Consider the following 20,864-nt stretch of genomic DNA (forward strand, 5'->3'; position numbering starts at 1 on the left):
GGCAACTTTAAAAAAACAATTAATAAAGTTCTCGGGGGACTGTTCTCAAAATATTTGGCAGGGGGAAATACTTCATTTCTCCTTGCACAGCTGCAGAATAGGGCAAGTGTTTTTCTTCATACATTTGGTTATAAATTTAAGCATGTGGCTGCTGTGTCCTTACTACTTCCTAATTAAATCTTACTCATGCAGCCTACTTTATAAATTAATTTCCTGAGACCTGAAGGCCATGTTGAGTTGCTCCATTCTTCTCTTCGAAAGAGAGAAGCATTCTCTTCTATTCTTCCCTTTCTTGGAAAAATAATCTCCCTTCAAGTAGTGGCCTCAATTCAGTTCAACTTAATCAGTGCACATCAAGCGCCTGAATTCAGGGAGGACCTCATGATAACCTTTTATTATTCTCTGGAGGTTTCTTAATCTCCTTGTAAAGAATGCAAACAAAATTAAGAAGATTTGTCATCTGGGACAGGCAGTCTGAGTCAGTTATGGCTGTTTAATGGAATAGAATGGGAAAGTCACCTGTTGGCATAAAAAAGTCTCTCTAGAAGCAAATGAAAAGTGTGCAAGCCTACATTGCATGTCACAGTCCACTGAGTGTGAAAGTCGAGACCTCAGAGCCTTTGAACCTCACGGTGGTTACTCAACAAGTCAGGAAGAATTTGATGTTGTCATCAAGTCTGGCATGTGTAAATGTTTACTCTTGGCTTGAGGGAAGATGAAGCAAATGCACTGAGAAGATTTTACAACCTACACTGAGTCTCGTATTGAGTACAGTTGCAGCTGTTCCATTGCTTAGCAATCTTCATCTTTATCCCTTATATTTTTTTCAATGTCAGCCAAGCCATACTTTTCTGTGTATTCTGGGAGGGAGAGAGCGATTTCCAGGAGAGAGGGCCTTTTGTAGCAACCCAACTCTGATGGGTGCAATGGGAGGGAAACCAACCCAGGAAATTAGCTCCCCTAATCGCATTAGTGGGAGCTTGGGCATTAGGCTCTTGTTTTCAGGAAACTATTTGTTTCACAAAGTACCAAAGCAGAAAGCCTCCCTGTCAAAGGTCATCCATTCACATGGACCCCTTCCTCCTGTTGAGCTAAAGCCAAGTTGTACCCAGGGCCACCAACCATGTTCGTATCTCTTTAGAAGAAAAAGTGGCCATTTCTATGATACTTATTTGTCTCTGGCACACTTAGCTCTTGATCAATTGTGGCAATGAGAAGACGGGAATCGATGCCGTGCAAGATAAAATATGATTTTTTTTTTCATCTGATGATTTTAAGGATGTCTGGGGCCAAACTGCTTATCAGGACAGATCTTAAGAGGAATCTTGTATCATTTGTGCTCTTTTTTTCTCCCTCCTCGCATCTACTAGAATAACGAATATGCACTGAAGGGTGAAATACCCTGAGTCATCAAAGCATGAAAGCAAAGCTTGGAGACATTGGAAAAGACCCCCCAAATTAACCCAGAGTAGACCATCACTCTTTGCATATGACCACACTGGATTATCACTTGATTTACAGAACCTGCATATGACATTTTATTTCCCCCTTTTTAGCAAGACGTTAGCTGGGTAGCTAGCATGCAACTTCATCTGAAAGAATTGGGTGATTTTGTTGACAGCATATCACACTATCACCATGTGAGTGACCCGCATTAGGGAGCAGCCTCAGGATGCCCGAGGTGCCTCGGAAACAGCCAGCTTCAATCAGTGACCCGTTGAAACTCCTGCCTCTTGCATGGCTGGGGGGTCTCACACTGCAGGAGCTGCAGGCAAGACGAGGTTGTCAGAGGTTTACACTGACTGAGAAAGAGTCATTTGGCTGGAAGCACTCTATCCTCCTTGTCATGAGTGTCAGATTCCATCAATCACTTATTCTTTCAGCATCATCGCTTGAGCACCTACTATGGGTTGGGATCTTTCTTGGGCCTGTAAAAGTAAATTTTTATTTTTATTTTATTATTTTATATATTTAAAGGGTAGGAGTACAGGTTTCTTACGGGCGTATATTGGGTACTGGTGAAGTCTGGGCTTTTTATATATCTATCACACAAATAATAAACATTGTACCCAATAGGTAATTTTTCAACTGTTATCCTCCTGTTACCCTCCCACCTTTGGTAGTCTCCAATGTCTATTATTCGAGAAAGTGGATTTTTAGATGGCTGCTTTGCTCAAGGGCTCATGCAGTGTAACAAAATGAACAATTTGCATGAAAGAAAATCTACAACACAAACATACTTAGTTTCTATTTGTATACAAGAGAACAAGTGCATGAACTCATTAGTCATTTCACAAACGTTTGTTAGCTCCTTTCTTGGAAAATTTTAGTAGTTTATAGGCTCTGGAGACAGATTTCCATGATTGGGAGCCACGGGGCCTTGGGTTAACTATTTCTAAGTCATGCTTCTCTCACCCATAAATTAGGCACCTATAATAGACACTACCTTAGAGAGGTGTGGTAAGGAGACAGTACATAAAACGGTATTTTGATCTTCCAAAAACTAAAGCTTATATGGATTATTATTTAATCCATATAAAAATCCTATAACTCAGGGAAAAACTGAGGCTTAGAGAGGTTAGGTAATTTATTTAAGGTGATACAAATAGAAAATGGGAATAACTGGAATCCTTATTGGCCTGACTTCAGATGCTACACATTTAAACGCTTCACTTTACTGCCTCCATGTAGAATGATATATGGCTTACCTGGAAATATACAGGACTTGAAATTTATGTTTATTGGTGGGAGTGAATGGTGAGACTGGAAAGATAGGTGGATAAGATTTGTAAAGTTACGGGGAGGTTATGCTCAGGAGGTTTAACTGTCTTCTGTAGGTAGTGGTGATCATCAAAGGATTTTGACCCGGGAAGTTAGAGGGTATTTTATCCTTTGAAAAGCTAATCTTGACTTTTCCCTGTGTCACCACATTCTTCCCAGTCATTTCAAATAAAGGCACCTTATTCTTCTCTTGGGGCTAAATTTGCTTACGTGAGTGAGAATTCTGGTAAATGAAGTGCTGGATTAGGAGCAGAATTCAACGCAGTTAATTCCTAATCCTGGAACCAGTAGCCCTGCGCCAGTAAAGTGTCCAATTGCATGAACTCTGTGAGGTTCCCATGTCTAAGAAAATAAGGATCCTACTGCTGCTGAACCACAAATATTCAGAGCTTCATCTCAGCCCTCTTTAATCTCCACATAAGGGTATAATATCTACTTAACCCAAATCCTTGGAACCTCTTTATGTACACTTTGCTTCTCTCCTGAGTGGTGAAAGATAATGTGTCACCTACATTGATGATGACCTGCATCAATGAAAGATGAGTTAGGATTTGGCTAATGCCTAAGACATCTTTGTCACTCCTCATTCCACAACCAAGTTGGATATCATCAATATGGTGCTAAGACATGATGCTGCCAGTGAATCATGTTCAGCATGGTTTGTCAGGCAGCTGGTACCAACCAACTGACACTGGCACAGGGGAGGGAAATTATTTGCCATCCATGAGTTAAATTTCCTTGTTCCTTTTATTCACCTAAATACATAGCCTGTACCTTTCAAGGGCATCCTCACTACTAAAATTTGCTACTCATGCACAAATTACACAAGGTAAGAGGACCTTTCTCTAGTATTTGTTCAGAGCCCAAATTTGTAATAGCTCTGATTTGTCAAATACCTGGTTCATGTCAAGCCCAATACTCAGGAGGACTTATTATTCAAGGAGCAGTGGTACCAGGGCAGAAAAAAGCAGTACCATCAAAAATTTGTATTAAATACTAGAGGGAAAAGATATGATTGAGATTTTATCTTGGGAAATTAATCCAAAATTATGAAAATAAATTTATTTTTATTTGACCATCAACAAAATTACATCTTCATTTCAATCATGCCAAGATTTTGGAAAGAATAAAGCAATTGACAAATATTTTTGCATACTGTTTCATATCAAGCCACATAATAGCACAGTAGTATATTCTTGACTGGAAGTCTAAATTTAACAGTAAAATCTGAAAGGGAGTCAATTTTAGAAAAGTTTTCTAGAGATTTATTAACTTTCCCAGTAATCTCTCTTGACATTTTCATAAATAATTTCTTCTGAAGCAGCTGTTGTCTCATCTTCCTTGTCAATGTTCTTTCTTGTTTCGTTTTTCAGCTTCAGTGAGGGATACTTGACAAATAAAAATTGCATTTATTTAAGGTGTTCAACTTAATGATTTTATACTCCTATACATTGTGAAATAATCACCAAAATGAGTCTGATTAATGTATCTGTCAACTATATAGTTACCATTTCCTTTTGTTTCTTTTTTCTTTCCTTTCCTCCTTCCTCTTTCCTTTCCTTTCTTTCTCTCTCACACTCTCTTTGTTTCTTTCAACACTTATGATCTGCCCTATAAGCAAATTTCAAGTATGTATGGTTGGTTAACTATATTCACATTGCTGCACACTAGATCTCCAGAATGTATTCATCTTGCATAACTAAACCTTTGTGTCTTTGACCAACATCTCCCCATTCCCCGTCCCTCTTGCTCCTGAGCATTTACCACTCTACTGTCTGCTTCTACAAGTTTTACTATTTTGAACTCTGCCAGGTTCTCATTTGTCCAACATTTTGACATTCAATTCAAGCAGTTTTCCAATATCACTTTTTCAGCATCAATGATTTTTTTTCATCTTTTGCGAGATCTGGAGTAGATTTATTCATTCTTCCCCAAAGGAACTATTTACTGAGCACGGGCCATGTGCTTTTTCAGAAGCTGGGATATAGTAGTGAATAAAATGATCCCACCATTCTTGCCATCATGGGTCTTACATTCTTGTTTGGGAAGAGAATATAAACAAAGTGCCATGGAGAAAAATCAAGGTGAGAAAGGAGATGGGAAGTATGGACGTAATCTGTGCTGACAATGGGAAGCAGTTGCAGGTGTAGAAATAATAGTCGGTATAGTTGTTAATCTTTTACTGTGTGACAAATTATTCCAGGACATAGTGGCTTAGAACATCAAATATATACTATCTCTCAGTGTCTCTTGTAAAGAATTAGGGAACAGCATATCTGGGTGTTTCTGGTTTGAAGTCTCTCGTGAGGTTGCAGTCAAGATGGCAGTTAAGAATGTGGTATTATCTGAAGACTCAGCTAGGGCTTAAGAATCTGCTTCCAAGATGACTCACTCAGAGGCTGTTGGCAGAAGGAACCAGCACTTCCTTGCTGCTTGCAGGCCTCTCTGTGGGCTTCTTTGGTATCCTCACAATATGGCAGCTGGCTTCCTCCAGAACCAGAGGTCTAAGGAAGTGCAAGACAGAGCCCAGTTCCTTTGGTCTTGCCTCCGAAGTCATGCTCTGTTGCTTCTGCATTATCCTAGTGATTGCAGTCATTCCTATTGAATGTGGGAGGGAATGACACACAGTGTGAATACCACGCAGCAAGGATCATTGGGGACATATTTGAGGCTGGCAACCACAGTAAGCCACACTGAAAAGGAGACCTTTGAGCATCATATTAACCATGGATTTTCAGATTCCAACATCTGTCAAAGAAGACTTAACAAAGATACACCTGGCTTGACTAATTCTAGTATATTCAGATTTGTGTAGGAACCAATTTTGTAAGTTTTCAGTTCACTAATACATATTTTTAAATCATATCAACACTTTTGCTTCCATCTATAATTCTGTGACTGTGGGACTTGTACAACAAGTTCCAGGTTTATTAGGACACCTAGCTTACATTTTATTTTTCACAGGTACCACAAGTGGGTAGGTGTTTTTATCTTCACTTTAGAGATAAAGAAATGGAGATGGATGGAAAATGATTCCCAAGGCCACACAGCTGGCAAGTGGCAAACCTGGAATTTGAAGCCATGCCTGTCTGGCTCAAAAGTCCCCATTCTGTGCACAGCAACTCTCTACCTATCCAGATGTTACTTCATAGTTCAAACAGCTAGTCATTGACAGAAGATCAGTGTATTATTGTCTTTCCTCACCTACAGCTTTATCAAGCAGTAAAGGTGAATTCTTGCTAAATGGAAACTTCGTTGTCACAATGGCCAAAAGGGAAATCCGCATTGGGAATACTGTGTTAGAGTACAGCGGATCCGAGACTGTCGTAGAAAGAATAAATGCAACAGATCGCATTGAGCAAGAACTTTTGCTTCAGGTAAAAACTTGACTGTAAACCCACCACCCTTTTCTTCTGCTCGGCATCACCAAGCCCACACATGACCTTTCTGTTTTGTCCACACATTCTAGGTTTTGTCGGTGGGAAAGTTATACAACCCTGACGTACGCTATTCTTTCAATATTCCAATTGAAGATAAACCTCAGCAATTTTACTGGAACAGTCATGGGCCATGGCAAGCATGCAGCAAACCCTGCCAAGGTATCTGCTTTGAATTTGAGTTCTGGGGATTTGAGAGAAGTTTTTTATCTTTTTTTTTTTTTAATAACAGCCAAATGTATGCAAACTGTGAACCCTTCTATCTGCATACATTCTCTAATCTCTTTTCTTTGAATGCATCTGGTCATTTTTGGCTCGGAAGCTGAACTTTTTAAGGGCTTCAGGAAATTTTAGGTTTCTTCACCCTAAGAGATTTTTGTACACATTTGTAAAACAAAGCAGAAATCACTTCTGCCATTGTAATTTTCCAGAGGCATGGTTTTAGTAGTCATATCATATGTTATTTGTTTTGTTTTCTTTTGTCTAAATTAGGAGTCAGCAAACCATAGTTAGTATGCCAAATCCGGCCCACTACCTACTTTTTTTTTTTTTCTTTTTCTTTTCTCTCTTTCTTTCTTCCTTTCTCTCTCTCCTCTTTTTTTTTTTTGGCTCTGTCGCCCAAGCTGGAGTGCAGTGGCACAATCTCAGCACCCTGCAATCTCTGCCTCCCGGGTTCAAGGGATTCTCATGCCTCAGTCTCCCAAGTAGCTGGGATTACAGGCACATGCCACCACACCTAGCTGTTTTTTGTGTTTTTAGTAGAGAAGGGATTTCGCCTCAGATGATCCACCCAACTCACTCTCCCGAAGTGTTGAGATTACAGGTGTGAGCCACTGCACACGGCCACCTACTTTTATAAATAAAGTTTTATTGGAACACAGCCATGCCGATTTTGTTTGTTTATTGTCTGTAAGTGGCTGCTTTTGCCCTGTAACATCAGGGTTAAATAGTGCAACAGAGATCATACACTCTGAAGATATTTACTGTCTAGCTCTTTAGAGAAAATGTTTGCCAATCTAGGGTCTAAATTGTTTATGGAATAGATTACTTTTTCTGAACAATTTTTTTTCCCGTCTCTGCTTAGGGGAGCGGAAGCGAAAACCTCTTTGCACCAGGGAATCTGATCAGCTTACTGTTTCTGATCAAAGATGTGATCGGCTGCCCCAGCCTGGACCCATTACTGAACCCTGTGGCACAGACTGTGACCTGAGGTGGGCTACTATTTCCTCAAGGTCTTTACCACTGAATTGTGAGAGTCTTGCGGGAGGTCCCAGCAGGAGAAGTGGAAGGAGGGGATGCTGGTCTTTAGTTCCACTTTCTTGTGTTTCAGTGAAATAAGCTTTAACCAATTCCCCGTCCCTCTGGAAATGATTATCCAGGACATACATGTGCAGATTTCTTGTTCACCTAAGAATTAAAAATAGCTAATAGAATATGGCACTTGCCAAAAACACATTCTCAATTGATCTTCACAACTTGCTGGGTAGGTATTAGCATTATGATTGAGTCACATTGTATGTAAAATCTTGTTTTGAAAGTCAAAAGAAAAGGAGAGAACCTCATCCCTCAGAGTACCCTATAAGGATCTATATCTACCTAGAGTGTATACCATCCAGTAGAAGAACTCCTACACACATGAAAGTTGCAGTGTACTAACGTAGTGTCGTGGAAGAAACAAGAAAATGTATATACGGATGTCTGAGAATTCAAACAATTCTTTATTTAAGAAAAGTGTAAAATCTGAGGCAGGAAATATTGGGTGGGTAGAGCATTCTGAAGCTTTTCCACTTGCCTGCAAGGTTGACTGTGTCATATTGAAATATTAAGTAGTCGAGCTTGCATTGTATAGTCTGCATGACAGTTAAATGCAGTTAAGGTGAGTTGCTGTTTTGTCCTCCTTTTAAGAAGGAAATTCAGTGGAGAGTGTATGGGAATGTGTTAAGGTCTCACCATTTGTAAGCAGAAAAGTGAATACTTAAGCATTTTGAAGGCTTCACATTACAATGCCAAATCCTATCAAAGGATATTGGCTGCCTATAGTGCTTTGGTGCAGATTATAAGGCCTTCTTGAGGCTCTGAGAAAACAGAGGAGTTATGAGATTGACTAGTAAAGTCTGCCATGGGAGTAAGAAGGGTAGTTATGGTAAGAGTGTCATATCTTTTCCAGTCCTGACTGAAGGCTGTGACTTCAAAGTCCAGGATCTTTCTAGTCTCTACCCAGTGTCACTGACTTTCTAGCTCATTGCTCTAGTGAAATTGGCTTGACAAAATATATTGACAAAAGTCATTGTAAAAAAAAAACAAACAAGAAGATACTAAAAGACATTTATACTAGGCAATATTCTTGCTGTAGATACCGTCCATATAAATCCATTCTTTCAGTCAATTGAGTTAAATTAAAGTTCAAGTCCTCAGGGAAAAACAATTAGCTAACTGCCAAAATGAATTAATCACTAAAGTTTGAGAAAAAAATTGAATTGGTGGATAGATGCCTTAAGGCACAACCTTAATAAATTGGGATTGGTGACATTTTCAGAGTAGCCTTATATCAAATTATCACTATATTCCCCAGTACTCTGTAATGGTTATGGTAACAGAGTCAACCATTTACTAAGAACTATTTCTTAACAGTTATATATTATCCCATTAATATTCTTTTACTAATAGGATAGTTCTTACATTATCCCATTATCTGTTAACCTATTAATATAATTAATACCCTGCAAATTCTTCAAACAACATTATGACATATATATTATTACCATTGTACAAATAAGGAAAATAGAGGCTAAGAGTCTTTAAGCAAAGTCCCCAAGCTCACACAACTAGTTAGTGGAGTGACAGAAATATAAATGTGGTCTGTCTGCACCTAGATCCTGTGCTTAAACCTTAGGAGAGAGCTGTTTTTATTCTTAATTCAGTTATGATGATGAGTGCTGCTCAGGGATTCTATTCTGTGTAGCCTCTCTTCCTTTGTGAAAAGAAAGAATTCCCATGAGCTTTCTGCCCCATCCCTGTTCTCTTCCTTGCTTGGAGCCCCTTACCTGTCTTTTCTCCACTGGTTGAATCAGAACGGGACTGATTGAGTCTCCCACGATAAGTACAGTTACAGCAGAACTCCTGCCTGCGGCACTAAGTGTGCTCCTATGATCGTAAAGATGATGAATTTATACATAGCATTTCAAATAATAGAATGTGATCATAAAAAAGTAAATAATTCTTTAAGAACCCTCTTTTTAAGTTTACCCATGGAGCACCAATTTGAGAGTGGAGATAATGTTTGAGCTGTTATTTTGAAAAACTCTTTTTCACTTTGAGCAGATTCCAAAACGAGCCACGATTTAATCTGTGATGATGGTGGCTTATGTAATGTTCTCCAGAGTTTCTCCTGCATTGAAAGCCCTTAGACATAAAATTTAAACAGTGCTTACAAAGCTAATGCATTAAAAGGTAGCCTCAGAGCCATGAGTTTTTATGTAAAATGATGCAAAAGATCTTGAATAGATTTCTGCTCATTGGTTTATGTGGAGTTAAATGATACTTAAAACTTGAGTGGAGAGTGAAACACCAAGGATAATGATAATAATAATAAATTATAACAGTAATAGCTAATTTTCCTGAATACCTGCCATATGTGTGAAATGCTACACGTGCCTTGCCTGGCTCAATCCTCCAAATAGCCCAGTGAAATGGATTCTGTTTACCTCCATTTCACAGACGAGGAAACTGAGGCTTAGTGAAGTCAAGTGACTCAATTAGGGTCACTTAGTTAATGAGGGACACTCACATCAGGCCTTTCTGATTCCATAGTTCATCTTCTGATTTTTATTAAAAGTGATGTCACAATCCCCAGGTAAAGTCAGGGCTTCAGGCTTTTTATTTCATATAGTAGGTATGCTAGATATGCTAGCATACTAAGCTATTCTAAATTCTAAATTCCGCATTTCGAGAAAGTCACTGTTTCTTTAACACTTAACTTTTATATATATTCTACTCAGACCAAACAAGGACAGGAGGTCAGATCACAGGTTCTGGTGATAATAGCACCTCTGATTATAGAAAAGGTGAAGGGATATGGCCAGGTCTTTTGGTAGATGTGAAGATCATAAGATTAGGAATTTTAAAATGCAAAGAAAAAAAAAACAGGAGTTTAGAATTAGTTTCCAAGGCCCCATTAGACAGGTGCATGCTCATGCCTAAAATTAAACAAAAGGTCATGCCTATTTGTCAACATTCAAATGCATATCTTACTGGCCTGTATAGATTGTTGGGAAAATAAAATTGTTCACTGAGAAATACACAAAGACGCAAGCCAAGCCTAGATAAGGTGTTCTATCTTGCCTCTAGCAAAGTGATAGTCAATAAAACCATGATTTATGCTAATTATTGTCAAGTAGCTGTGCTTAAAACTGAAAGACTGAAGAGAGTATTGTTACTGATTGGTCAAACTCTGAAATAGTTTTTCTGAAAGCATGCGTGTGGATCACTCATTTCGTAAGATGATCCATGGCAAACTAGTATGTCTGAGAAGACTTACCGAGAATCTCCTTTCCCATGTGGAGATTAATAATGCTGATCAACGTTTCAAAGGCCTCTAGAAGTTCTGTAATATATAAAACCTTTGAATTCAGTAGTTCTTAAAATTATTTAATCCCACAGCTGCCCCTGCAACAAAAACACACAGACTTACACTTTTTTCTCTCAGTTCCTACTTATTCATACCCATTGGAATATGCTTTTCTGAAATATTGTAGTAAAATCCAATTGTATTTTATGTCCTTTGAAATGAACTAAATGAATCCGAAACACTGAAGTGAAGACCACCATCCAGAGAGAGACTACGGAGCAGGGGGTAGCATTTTTTTTTTTTTTTTGAGATGGAGTTTTGCTCTTGTTGCCCAGGCTGGAATGCAATGGCACGATCTCAGCTCACCACAATATCTGCTCCTGGGTTCAAGCAGTTCTCCTGCCTCAGCCTCCCGAGTATCTGGGATTACAGGCACATACCACCACACCTGGCTAATTTTGTATTTTTAGTCGAGACGGGGTTTCTCCATGTTGGTGAGGCTGGTCTCCAACTCCTGACCTCAGGTGATCCACCTGCCTCGGCTTCCCAAAGTGCTGGGATTACAGGCATGAGCCACCGTGCCTGGCCAGCAAGGGGTAGCGTCTTCAGAACTTTTCTAAGGCAATGCTATGCCTTTTTCATGGACTCTTCAAGGTTCTCTGCTCAGATTCTGAGGATGATGTTACTGTTGGGGGCACTTGAGCCACTCTGCCATACTAAGCTGCTTGCATGTTTTCTTGTGGAGGCAGGATACCTTCCTGCTTCATCCAGGATGGAAAATAACCTTTCCACAAGGAAATGGTGACGAAGGCAAAGGGAAGGTAGCCAAGAATCAAAGGGCAGATGAAAGTTCCAGATGCTTTCTGTTGAATCGGGCCACATTTTCGCCACACTTCCTGAAGGAAGTGAGCGTTTGCCCCACTAGACTGTGACAGGATGAGATAAAGCATTATTTTACAATTCCTCATTGAACGTGTTCCAGGTTAGGACAAAATTCCCCAAATACGGTGTCACTCTATTGGAAAATCTCCATAGCCCACTTTTCTTGCTACATGGTCAACTCTGACCTACTTGTGGGTATTCATGAGAAATTCCAAGACAAGCATGTGGCCAGAACTCTTTTTTTTCCCCCCCTGAGTTCTACCCTAAACAGGTATGCATGGAAGTAGTCTCAGGACATTGGTAACCAGCAAACCACTCAATTTCTGAGCAGTAAGGAGTGAACAGTCAAGAGTAAAATCCAATGAAGAGTATAAATAAATCACCCTTTTTGGATTTCTAAATGTAATCAACCAAATACATTTTAAGGTCATTTATTTAAAATATTTAGTTTAAGTACATTATTTATTTTCTTTTTTAATTTAAGCACTGCTGATCATATTCCTGGGGCATTAAAAGAACTAGACAGTTGGCCAGCACATACGGAATACCCACTGTGTCCCCCCAAAATCTCTTTATAGGTACTATGGATACAAAGGTGACAGAGATTTATAGATTCAAATCTATTTTTAAAGGATATAATTGAATTGTATAAAATATAGTCCACGTCTTCAAGGAATTTAAGAGGCTTTATTTACAGATAATAATGTACACAGGGTATAATATACTTGAAATTCACAATTGTAGTCCAAATTATCCATTCTTTAATTAGTTCATGGAATGTTCATTGAACACCTTCTAGTATAGACCCACATAAAGGAAGAATCTTCGGGTGAGATTCCAAGAGCAGTTTTCTGTTGGGAAAAGCCAAATGAAGTACTGGATTGCATGAACCTTTGAAATATAAAATTGCTTTATTTGCTCTGTTGAATTTCAATGTTTTGTTTTGTTTTGTTTTTATTTATTTATTTTCCTTTTGGTAGCTTGAATTTCAGATTTACTGTATTGGGGTAAATTCATCACAAAGATAAGACCTCTGGCTGTCATTCTATGACTTCCATGTGTATTGGCAGCCATGAAAAATACATGGATATGTTGGTTTAAAATTAGATTTTAGTAACTGACTGTGGCTTTGGGCTTCATGATACTCGAGTTAAGAAAGGAAAAAGAACTCAACTCTTCTATGAATACTAGCTGACTATAGATAAGGCATATTTGTTTTAACAGAAATGTTGATTTTGCTCCATTTTTTATGCATAGGTGGCATGTTGCCAGCAGGAGTGAATGTAGTGCCCAGTGTGGTCTGGGTTACCGCACATTAGACATCTACTGTGCCAAATATAGCAGGCTGGATGGGAAGACTGAGAAGGTTGATGACAGTTTTTGCAGCAGTCATCCCAAGCCAAGCAACCGTGAAAAATGCTCAGGGGAATGTAACACGGGCGGCTGGCGCTATTCTTCCTGGACTGAAGTAAGTTGGCTCTCACTCAAAGAGTCTTCTCGGATGCTGTTTGATTAGTTGGTGACTCCTTGCAGGGGTGTAAGCCTCATTTAGGCTTTGTGGAAGAGAGGACCATGATTGACTTGTAATGCCTGACCCCATTCAAGCTTTGCAGAATAGAATAGCATGATTGATTTGTAATGTCTGACATGGGTATGACGTACGGTAAATTGGAAAAAGTAGAACAACTCAACTGATCTATTTTGCATACTCTACAAGCCATTTTCAATTTTATTTTTGTATGCCAATGAGCTAATATTGACTTTAATTATAAACCTGGTAAGCAAACGTAACATGAAAAGATCTCCACCAAAATAACAACTAGAATTGGCCAGCTTGTGTGTTTGTTTCTTAAGAGCTAAAAGAGACGACATAGCCAGGCTCTTGAGCATACTTTAGAAGAAACTTAGCAATAGTTTTATTTAATTTTTTGTCCCTACAGTGTTCTAAAAGCTGTGATGGTGGGACCCAGAGGAGAAGGGCTATTTGTGTCAATACCCGAAATGATGTACTGGATGACAGCAAATGCACGCATCAAGAGAAAGTTACCATTCAGAGGTGCAATGAGTTCCCTTGTCCACAGTGGAAATCTGGAGACTGGTCAGAGGTGAGATGGGAGGGCTGTTATTTCCCCTAGGTCATCTCTCATATTCTAGTTCTGGTGCTCCTTATCTGTTTAAGGCTAAATCTTGGGCACCTTTCTCCCGCCTCTCCCTTTCTCCTTTATCTCCCTTGATAAAACAGCTCCAGTTCTCTGCCTGCACCATGACTGTAGTACTGGATGTGACTAGTCTCCCAGTGACCTCAGAGGCACTTTGGGCTCGGCTGGATTACTCACTGTGATAGCTTCTATTGTGATTTTGAAGTTTCAGTCCATCACCTTCCCTTCTCTTTGAGCCCTAGCTAAATCACTGAAAGGAAATCATGGATTTATTAATCATAAAGCTATACTAGCTCACATCTGAAGTCAACATGAGGTTTCCTATTTCCTTGACTTTGAAATAAGAGAATTAGATTTCAGGGAGTGACCTGTCTGACTTACCCATCCAACTGCAAGGAAAAAACAAACAAACAAAAAAACCTGGAAAAAGAAAAAGAAATGGACCAGACTGAGTACCAGATTTATGCCTTTCTCATCTCTTTCTTTATGAAGCACAAAGCAAACCCTCCAGTGCTTAGTGCGAGTAGTACCTAAGGACAACAAGAGAAAGAGATGTAGCCTCTTTCTTGCTTTTATGGTATAGTATTATCACTCACTATTAACACAGCCCTGCGTTAACACAGCCCAGCGTTAACACAGCCCAAGGAGATTCTTACCAAGCAGGGACTCACTCCACCTCCCTTAAAGGGAAGAAGAGAAATAAGAAACACAAAACAGAAGCTCCATTTTTTTTTTTTTTTTTTTTTTTTTTGCGATGGAGTCTTGCTGTTGCCCAGGCTGGAGTGCAATGGTGTGATCTCAACTCACTGCATTCTCCATCTCCCAGGTTCAAGCAATTCTCCTGCCTCAGCCTCCCGAGTAGCTGGGACTCCAGGTTGTACGCCACGATGCCTGGCTAATTTCTTGTATTTTAGTAGAGGTGGGGTTTCACCATGTTGCCCAGGCTGGTCGCGAACTCCTGAGCTCAGACAATCCACCCGCGTAGGCCCCCTGAACTGCTGGGATTACAGGTGTAAGCCACCATGTCTGGCCCTTTTTTATGGGCTAAGTCAGGAACATGGGAAAAGAAAAAGTTTCCCTGCTACAGCTCATACATCTGTGCTCTTATCCCATCCTTGTAAGTGCAGTTTTACTTTCACCATCAAATAAAATGTGACTCTGAAGAGGATACTATTAATGGCCCTGAAATGGTAGTCAATTAACAGTGTATTTGATTAACAGTATCTGATTCTTGGACAGATGAGCTACAAACCTAGTTCTTTAGTTCTAGGTTAACAAGTTACCTTTGCTTAAAAATCTCTAGTATTTGGTTAAAAAAGATAAAAGAAGTAGTGGGCTTAAATTTTACTTCCATAGCTAATGCTAGTTAAAGTATCATTTCAAACTAAGTAACAAACCTTTGCAACAATATGTGATAAAATGGGGTTCGGGAAATCAAACTGTAAATTCACTACAATCCAAAGTTGCTAAAAAAGACTGGAAAGAAAATAACAAAATATTGATAATGGTTATCCTTGGGTAGTGAGATTTTGAATCATTATTTTTTTTCTTTTATGTTTTTCTGTAGTTTTCAAATTTTCTACAAAAAGTATGAATAAAATGATATATTTAACATTTATTAAATGAACATTATGCTAAGAGCTTAACTTGGATTTGTTTCATTTAGTTTTCACAACCCTTTGCAGTAGACACTAATTCTCATTTTACAGATCAGAAAATTGATCTTGTGACCTGGTTGTTTAAGGGTTAAAACCCAGGTTGATCTGATTTATAGTTCCCCACATTTAACTCCTATGCTAGAAAATCATGAATGTTGTTTTTCAAATTTGATAGCATGATACTATGTTGAGTTTATTTTGTACTTGAAACTGACCCAGAGACTATAAATATAGAATGAATGAATGTGTGAACGAACAAAAGGAAAAATGCGGCTTAGTATATTTACAAATTGCTACAGAAGAGGGATGGGTGTGGGAAAAAGACACACCTGTTCATATTCATCAATAAATAACCCCCAGAAACCACAACACATTGATCAGAAATGACCCTGACTGGCTCTGCTTTTCATTACAGTGCTTGGTCACCTGTGGAAAAGGGCATAAGCACCGCCAGGTCTGGTGTCAGTTCGGTGAAGATCGATTAAACGATAGAATGTGTGACCCTGAGACCAAGCCAACATCTATGCAGACTTGTCAGCAGCCGGAATGTGCATCCTGGCAGGCGGGTCCCTGGGGACAGGTATTTTGAACGATAAGGTTCTTAAACTACATTCTTTCCTTCTTATCTGGAGAGGGCTTACAAAGGAGCATTCCAGTGGTAGGGATTTAACTGCTGTGCTGGGTGGCATGCAGCACACCTCCGTGGCACTGGATCAAGCACATGTAACTCTGCGGCGATTTTGCCCGGCTTCCAAAAATTGTCGCCTGCCCTCCTGGAGCTGATTACCCTTTTTACAGACCCATGTGCCTATTTTTGCCCTTTCGTTTGAGCACAGGAGTATTTGAACAAATTCACAACAGATTTCATGTCTGGTTGATGTTATCTGCTAGTGTGCCTCTGTGGGTGTTACAGAAGATAATCCAACACCAGAGTCTCTGGCAAGAAGGTCTGGAATGAGATTTGGAAAAGACGTTTTGACTCCCAACATCACAATTACAAAGCTCACCTCTCATAAATAAGCCAGACTCTTCAAACAATTAATTAAATCAAAAGTTGCAAAACCCTCATGCTTGGAAAGAATCTTTTCTGAGTCCCCTTATCTTTAGGTTCCACAGCTTTAACTTGAGCCATTTTTAAAGGAGAGTAAAAGTCTCCCTTGGGCTTGCATCTGAGAAGCACTACTCTTGGAATTAAGTCCTTCCTAATATAGAAGCAGAAGCATTCAGGGTACTATTTAAGCAGCACTCTGAGTTTCCATAGAAGTAGAACAGCTGTCTGCTGTCACTTACATAATCCCTTGAAGAATGACCCTACCGCCACCCTGACCAGCCACAGCCACTTCAGTCTTTTAGCCTCTATCTTCATTTCCAAATATGCATGCAACAAGTAGAAGCAGCTTTATTATCACACCCTTACAATTTCTATCACTGAAATGGACACTCTTCTGAATTTTCCCCATTTCATAGCATCCACAGTCCAAATAGCCAATCAGGTCTGAATTAATAGGGAGAGTTCACTTATACTTCTAATCTCGTCTTCTTTTTATCTATATCTGTATAACTTTTAGAGAATAATAAGAGGAGGAGAACACAGCTTAGGGTCACTGTCAAGATCTGAATATAACATCTTTTAGAACTGACGGTCCTGTTTTTTATCTGTGTCTTCACCAGGCCATTCCTAACACATCTTACAATCAAAGATCTTTTTTTCCTTTAACTGAACATGCAGTTCAGGGGAACAGTTTGTTAAAGGTGTTATTTAAGAGTCATAAATATCCATAAGAGAAATTTTGCAAAATGTAATCCAGCAAAATGGAAACCAAACCCAGTCCAACCTCTACACTGATATTAGTTGTTGCTAACCTGTTTATGATTTTCTTCTAATATTTTTAAAGTAATATCGTGATTATACTCTACCAGTTTTTTTTATAGTTGAAGTGAAATTCACATAATATAAAATAAACATTTTAAAGTGAACAAATCAGTGGCATTTAGTATATTAATGTTTTGCAACTACCACCTTTATCTGGTTACAAAACTTCATCACCTCAAAAGGAAACCCTGTATACATTAAGCCAGAGGTTGCCAACTTCTGGGTCATGGGCCATGGCCTGTAAGGAACCAGGCTGCACAGCAAGAGGTGAGTGGTAGACAAGCATCACTGCCTGAGCTCTATCTCCTGTCAGATCAGTTGCAGGGTTGGATTCTCATAGGAACGCAAACCCTATAGTGAACTGTACACGTGAGGGATCTAGGTTGTGCATTCCTTATGAGACTCTAATGTCCGATGATCTGAGGTGGAATAGTTTCATCCCCACACCAGCCCCACCCACCCCATCCATGGAAAATGTCTTCCATGAAACTGGTCCCAGGTGCCAAAAAGGTTGGGGCCACTGAACTAAGCAGCTGGTCCCCACCCGACTCTTCCCTTAGTCCCTGGCAACCATCAATCTCCATGATCTTTATGGATTTATCTATTGTGGACATTTAATAGAAATCAAATTTGTGGCCTTTTCTGTCTAGCTTCTTTCATGTACTGTAATTTTTTTCAAGATTCATCTCTATTGTAGCATGTATCAGTACTTGGCTGAAGAATATTCCATTGTATGGATATACCAAAATTCGTTTATCCATTTATCCCTCAATGAGCATTTGGGTTGTTTCCACCTTCGGCTATTGTGAATAGTGCTGCTATGAATATTTATTTCAGGCATTTATTTCAGTACCTAATTTCACTTCTTTTGGTTGTGTATCTAAGATTGGACTTACTGAATCATGGAGTAATTCTGGGTTTAACTTTTTAACTACCAAATGATGTTCTACAGCAACTGCATGATTTTGCATTTTTAATACAATATACAGGGGTACCATTTTCTCCACATCTTCGCCAAAATTGTTATTTTTGCTTTTTTAAATTAGAGCCCTCCTGATAAGATAAATTTATCTTACTATGGTTTTGATTTGTGTTTCCCTCATAACAAAAGATATCGAGAATCTTTTCATGTGTTTGTTGAATATGTCTTCCTTGGAGATGTGTCATTCAAGTTCTTTGCCAATTTTTAAAAAAAATATAAATTGTGTAAATAGTAAAATAAACTTATCATAGAATTGGTCTCAACTATTTAAATGTATAGTTCAATAATGTTCTTTTTCTTATTTTTTGGTCTATTTATTTTTCTTTTTGTTGTGAGTTGCAGATTCTAGATGTCAATTCCTTATCAGAGATGTGATTTGCAAACGTTTCTCCCATCCCTTGTATTGCTGTTTTACTTTGTTGATAGTGTCCTTTAATGCACAAGGTTTTAAATTATGATGTAGTACAGTTTGTCTGTTTTTTGTTGCCTTTGTTTGTGATGTCATATCAAAGAAGTCATTGCCGAATCCAATGCCATGAAGCTTTTCTGCCATTTTTTAAAAAAGAGTTTTCTAGTTTTAGCTCTTATGTTTAGGCCACTGATCTATTTTGGGCTAATTACTATGTATAGTATGATGCAGGACCCCAACATCATGCTTTTGCATGTAGATATCCCATTGTCTCAGCACCACTTGCCAAAGAGACTGTTCTTTCTCAATTGAGTGGTCTTGGCACCCTTGTTGAAAGTCACTTGGCCATGGATATATGGGCTTATTTCTAAACTCGGAATTTTACGTCAGTAGTCTATACATCTATTCTTAAGCCAGTACTCTGTTTTGATCACTATAGTATGTTTTGAAATTGCGAAGTATGATTCCCTTAGCTGTGTTCTTCTTTCTCAATATTATTTTGACTATTTGGGGTCTCTTGTCATTCCACATGCATTTGAGGATCAACTTTTTCATTTCTGTAAAAACACTATTAGGATTTTGATTGGAATTTCACTGAATCTGTTGGTTAATTTGGAGAATGTTGTCACCTTAGCAATACTAAATCTTTTAGTCCATAGACATGTAATGTCTATGTATTTATATAGGTCTTCTTTAATTTCTTGAGCAAAGTTTTATAGTTTTTAATGTAGAAAGCCTTTCATCTCCTTGTTTAAACTTGTTCCTAGGTATGCATTCGTTTAGATGTTGTTGTAAATGGAATTATTTTAAAATTTCCTTTTGGGATTGTTCATTGCTGATGTATAGAAATACAATGGGTTTTTCTGTTTATCTCGTATCCTTCAATGTTGCTAAATTTGTTTATTAGCTCTAGTAATAGTTTTAAAGGATTCTTGGGATTCCAAATGTACTGCATGATGACATCTGCAAATAGAATTAGTTGTACTTCTTCCTTCCCACTTTCTTTGCATGTCTTTTGTTAGTATTTCTTTTTCTTTCCTAATTTCTCTGACTAGAACTTCCAGTACATGAAGAATAGTGGTGGTGAAAGTGGACACCCTTGTCATGTTCCTGATCTTGTGGGGAAAGTTTTTGCTCTTTTATTGAGTATGCTGTTAGCTGTAGGTTTTTTTTTTTTTTTTTTTTTTTTTTTTTTTTTTTTTTTTTTTTTTTTTTTCCGTAAGTGTCATTTTTTATGTTGAATAAGTTTCCTTTTATTGCTAACTTTCTGAATATTTTTTATCATGAAAACGTGTTGAATTTTGTCAAATGCTTTTTCTTCAATTGAGATAATCACATTTTCCCCTTTGTTCTGTTAATGTAGTGTATTGCATTAAATGACTTTCTTATGTTGGACCACCCTTACATTCCTGGACTAAATCCCACTTGGTCATGATGTATTATTATCCTGTTAGTATACTATTGGATTCAATTTGTTAGTACTTTGTTGGGGATTTTTACATCTATATAAGCAATATTAATCTGGTATGGGTGTGTGTTGTCTTTGGCTTTGGTGATAGGGTAATACTGGCCTCATAGAATGAGTTAGGAAGTGTTCTTCAATTTTTTTCTGGAAGAATTTGAAAAGCATTGGTATTAATGTTTGTTTAAATGTTTGGTAAAATTCATGAGTGAATTTGTACAAACTTTTGTTTTTGAGGATGCCTTTGATTAATGATTCAATCATTTTACTTCTGATATGTCTGCTCATATTTTTTATTTCTCCTTGAGTCAATTTTTGTGATTTGTTTGTTTCTAGGCAATTTGTATAAGTTTGCGTGTTTTATCTGGATTCTCTAATATATTGGCTTACAATTGTTCATAGTACTCACATATAATCTTTTTTATTACTATAAGGTCAGTAGACATGTTCCCTCCTCATTTCTGATGTTTAGTAATTGGAGTCTTGTCTCATTTTGTCTTAGTCATTCTAGCTAAAGAGTTGTCCATTTCGTTGATCTTTTCAAATAATCAATTCCTGGTCCTGTTTATTTTTTTCTATTGTTTTTCTACTCTCTATTTCATTTATCTCCACTCTAATCTTTATTATTTCCTTCTTTTTCCTGTTTTTTTTTTT

General features: G+C 38.2%; 1 protein-coding gene across 6 annotated transcripts in view; it reads left to right on the forward strand.

Annotated features, from left to right (window-relative positions):
• ADAMTS9 (ADAM metallopeptidase with thrombospondin type 1 motif 9) overlaps positions 1-20,864 on the forward strand; it is a 166,856-nt gene that overhangs the window by 60,458 nt on the left and 85,534 nt on the right. For all 6 annotated transcript variants that reach the window (XM_017527342.2, XM_017527344.2, XM_037738025.1 and 3 more), the window contains 6 exons: positions 5,992-6,158; positions 6,251-6,380; positions 7,303-7,429; positions 12,925-13,135; positions 13,608-13,772; positions 15,900-16,064. In XM_017527342.2, coding sequence (XP_017382831.1) covers positions 5,992-6,158; positions 6,251-6,380; positions 7,303-7,429; positions 12,925-13,135; positions 13,608-13,772; positions 15,900-16,064 — 965 coding nt within the window. The remainder of the gene's footprint in view (positions 1-5,991; positions 6,159-6,250; positions 6,381-7,302; positions 7,430-12,924; positions 13,136-13,607; positions 13,773-15,899; positions 16,065-20,864) is intronic.

Source organism: Cebus imitator, unplaced genomic scaffold, assembly GCF_001604975.1.
Source record: "Cebus imitator isolate Cc_AM_T3 unplaced genomic scaffold, Cebus_imitator-1.0 Scaffold48, whole genome shotgun sequence".
Taxonomy (NCBI): domain Eukaryota; kingdom Metazoa; phylum Chordata; class Mammalia; order Primates; family Cebidae; genus Cebus; species Cebus imitator.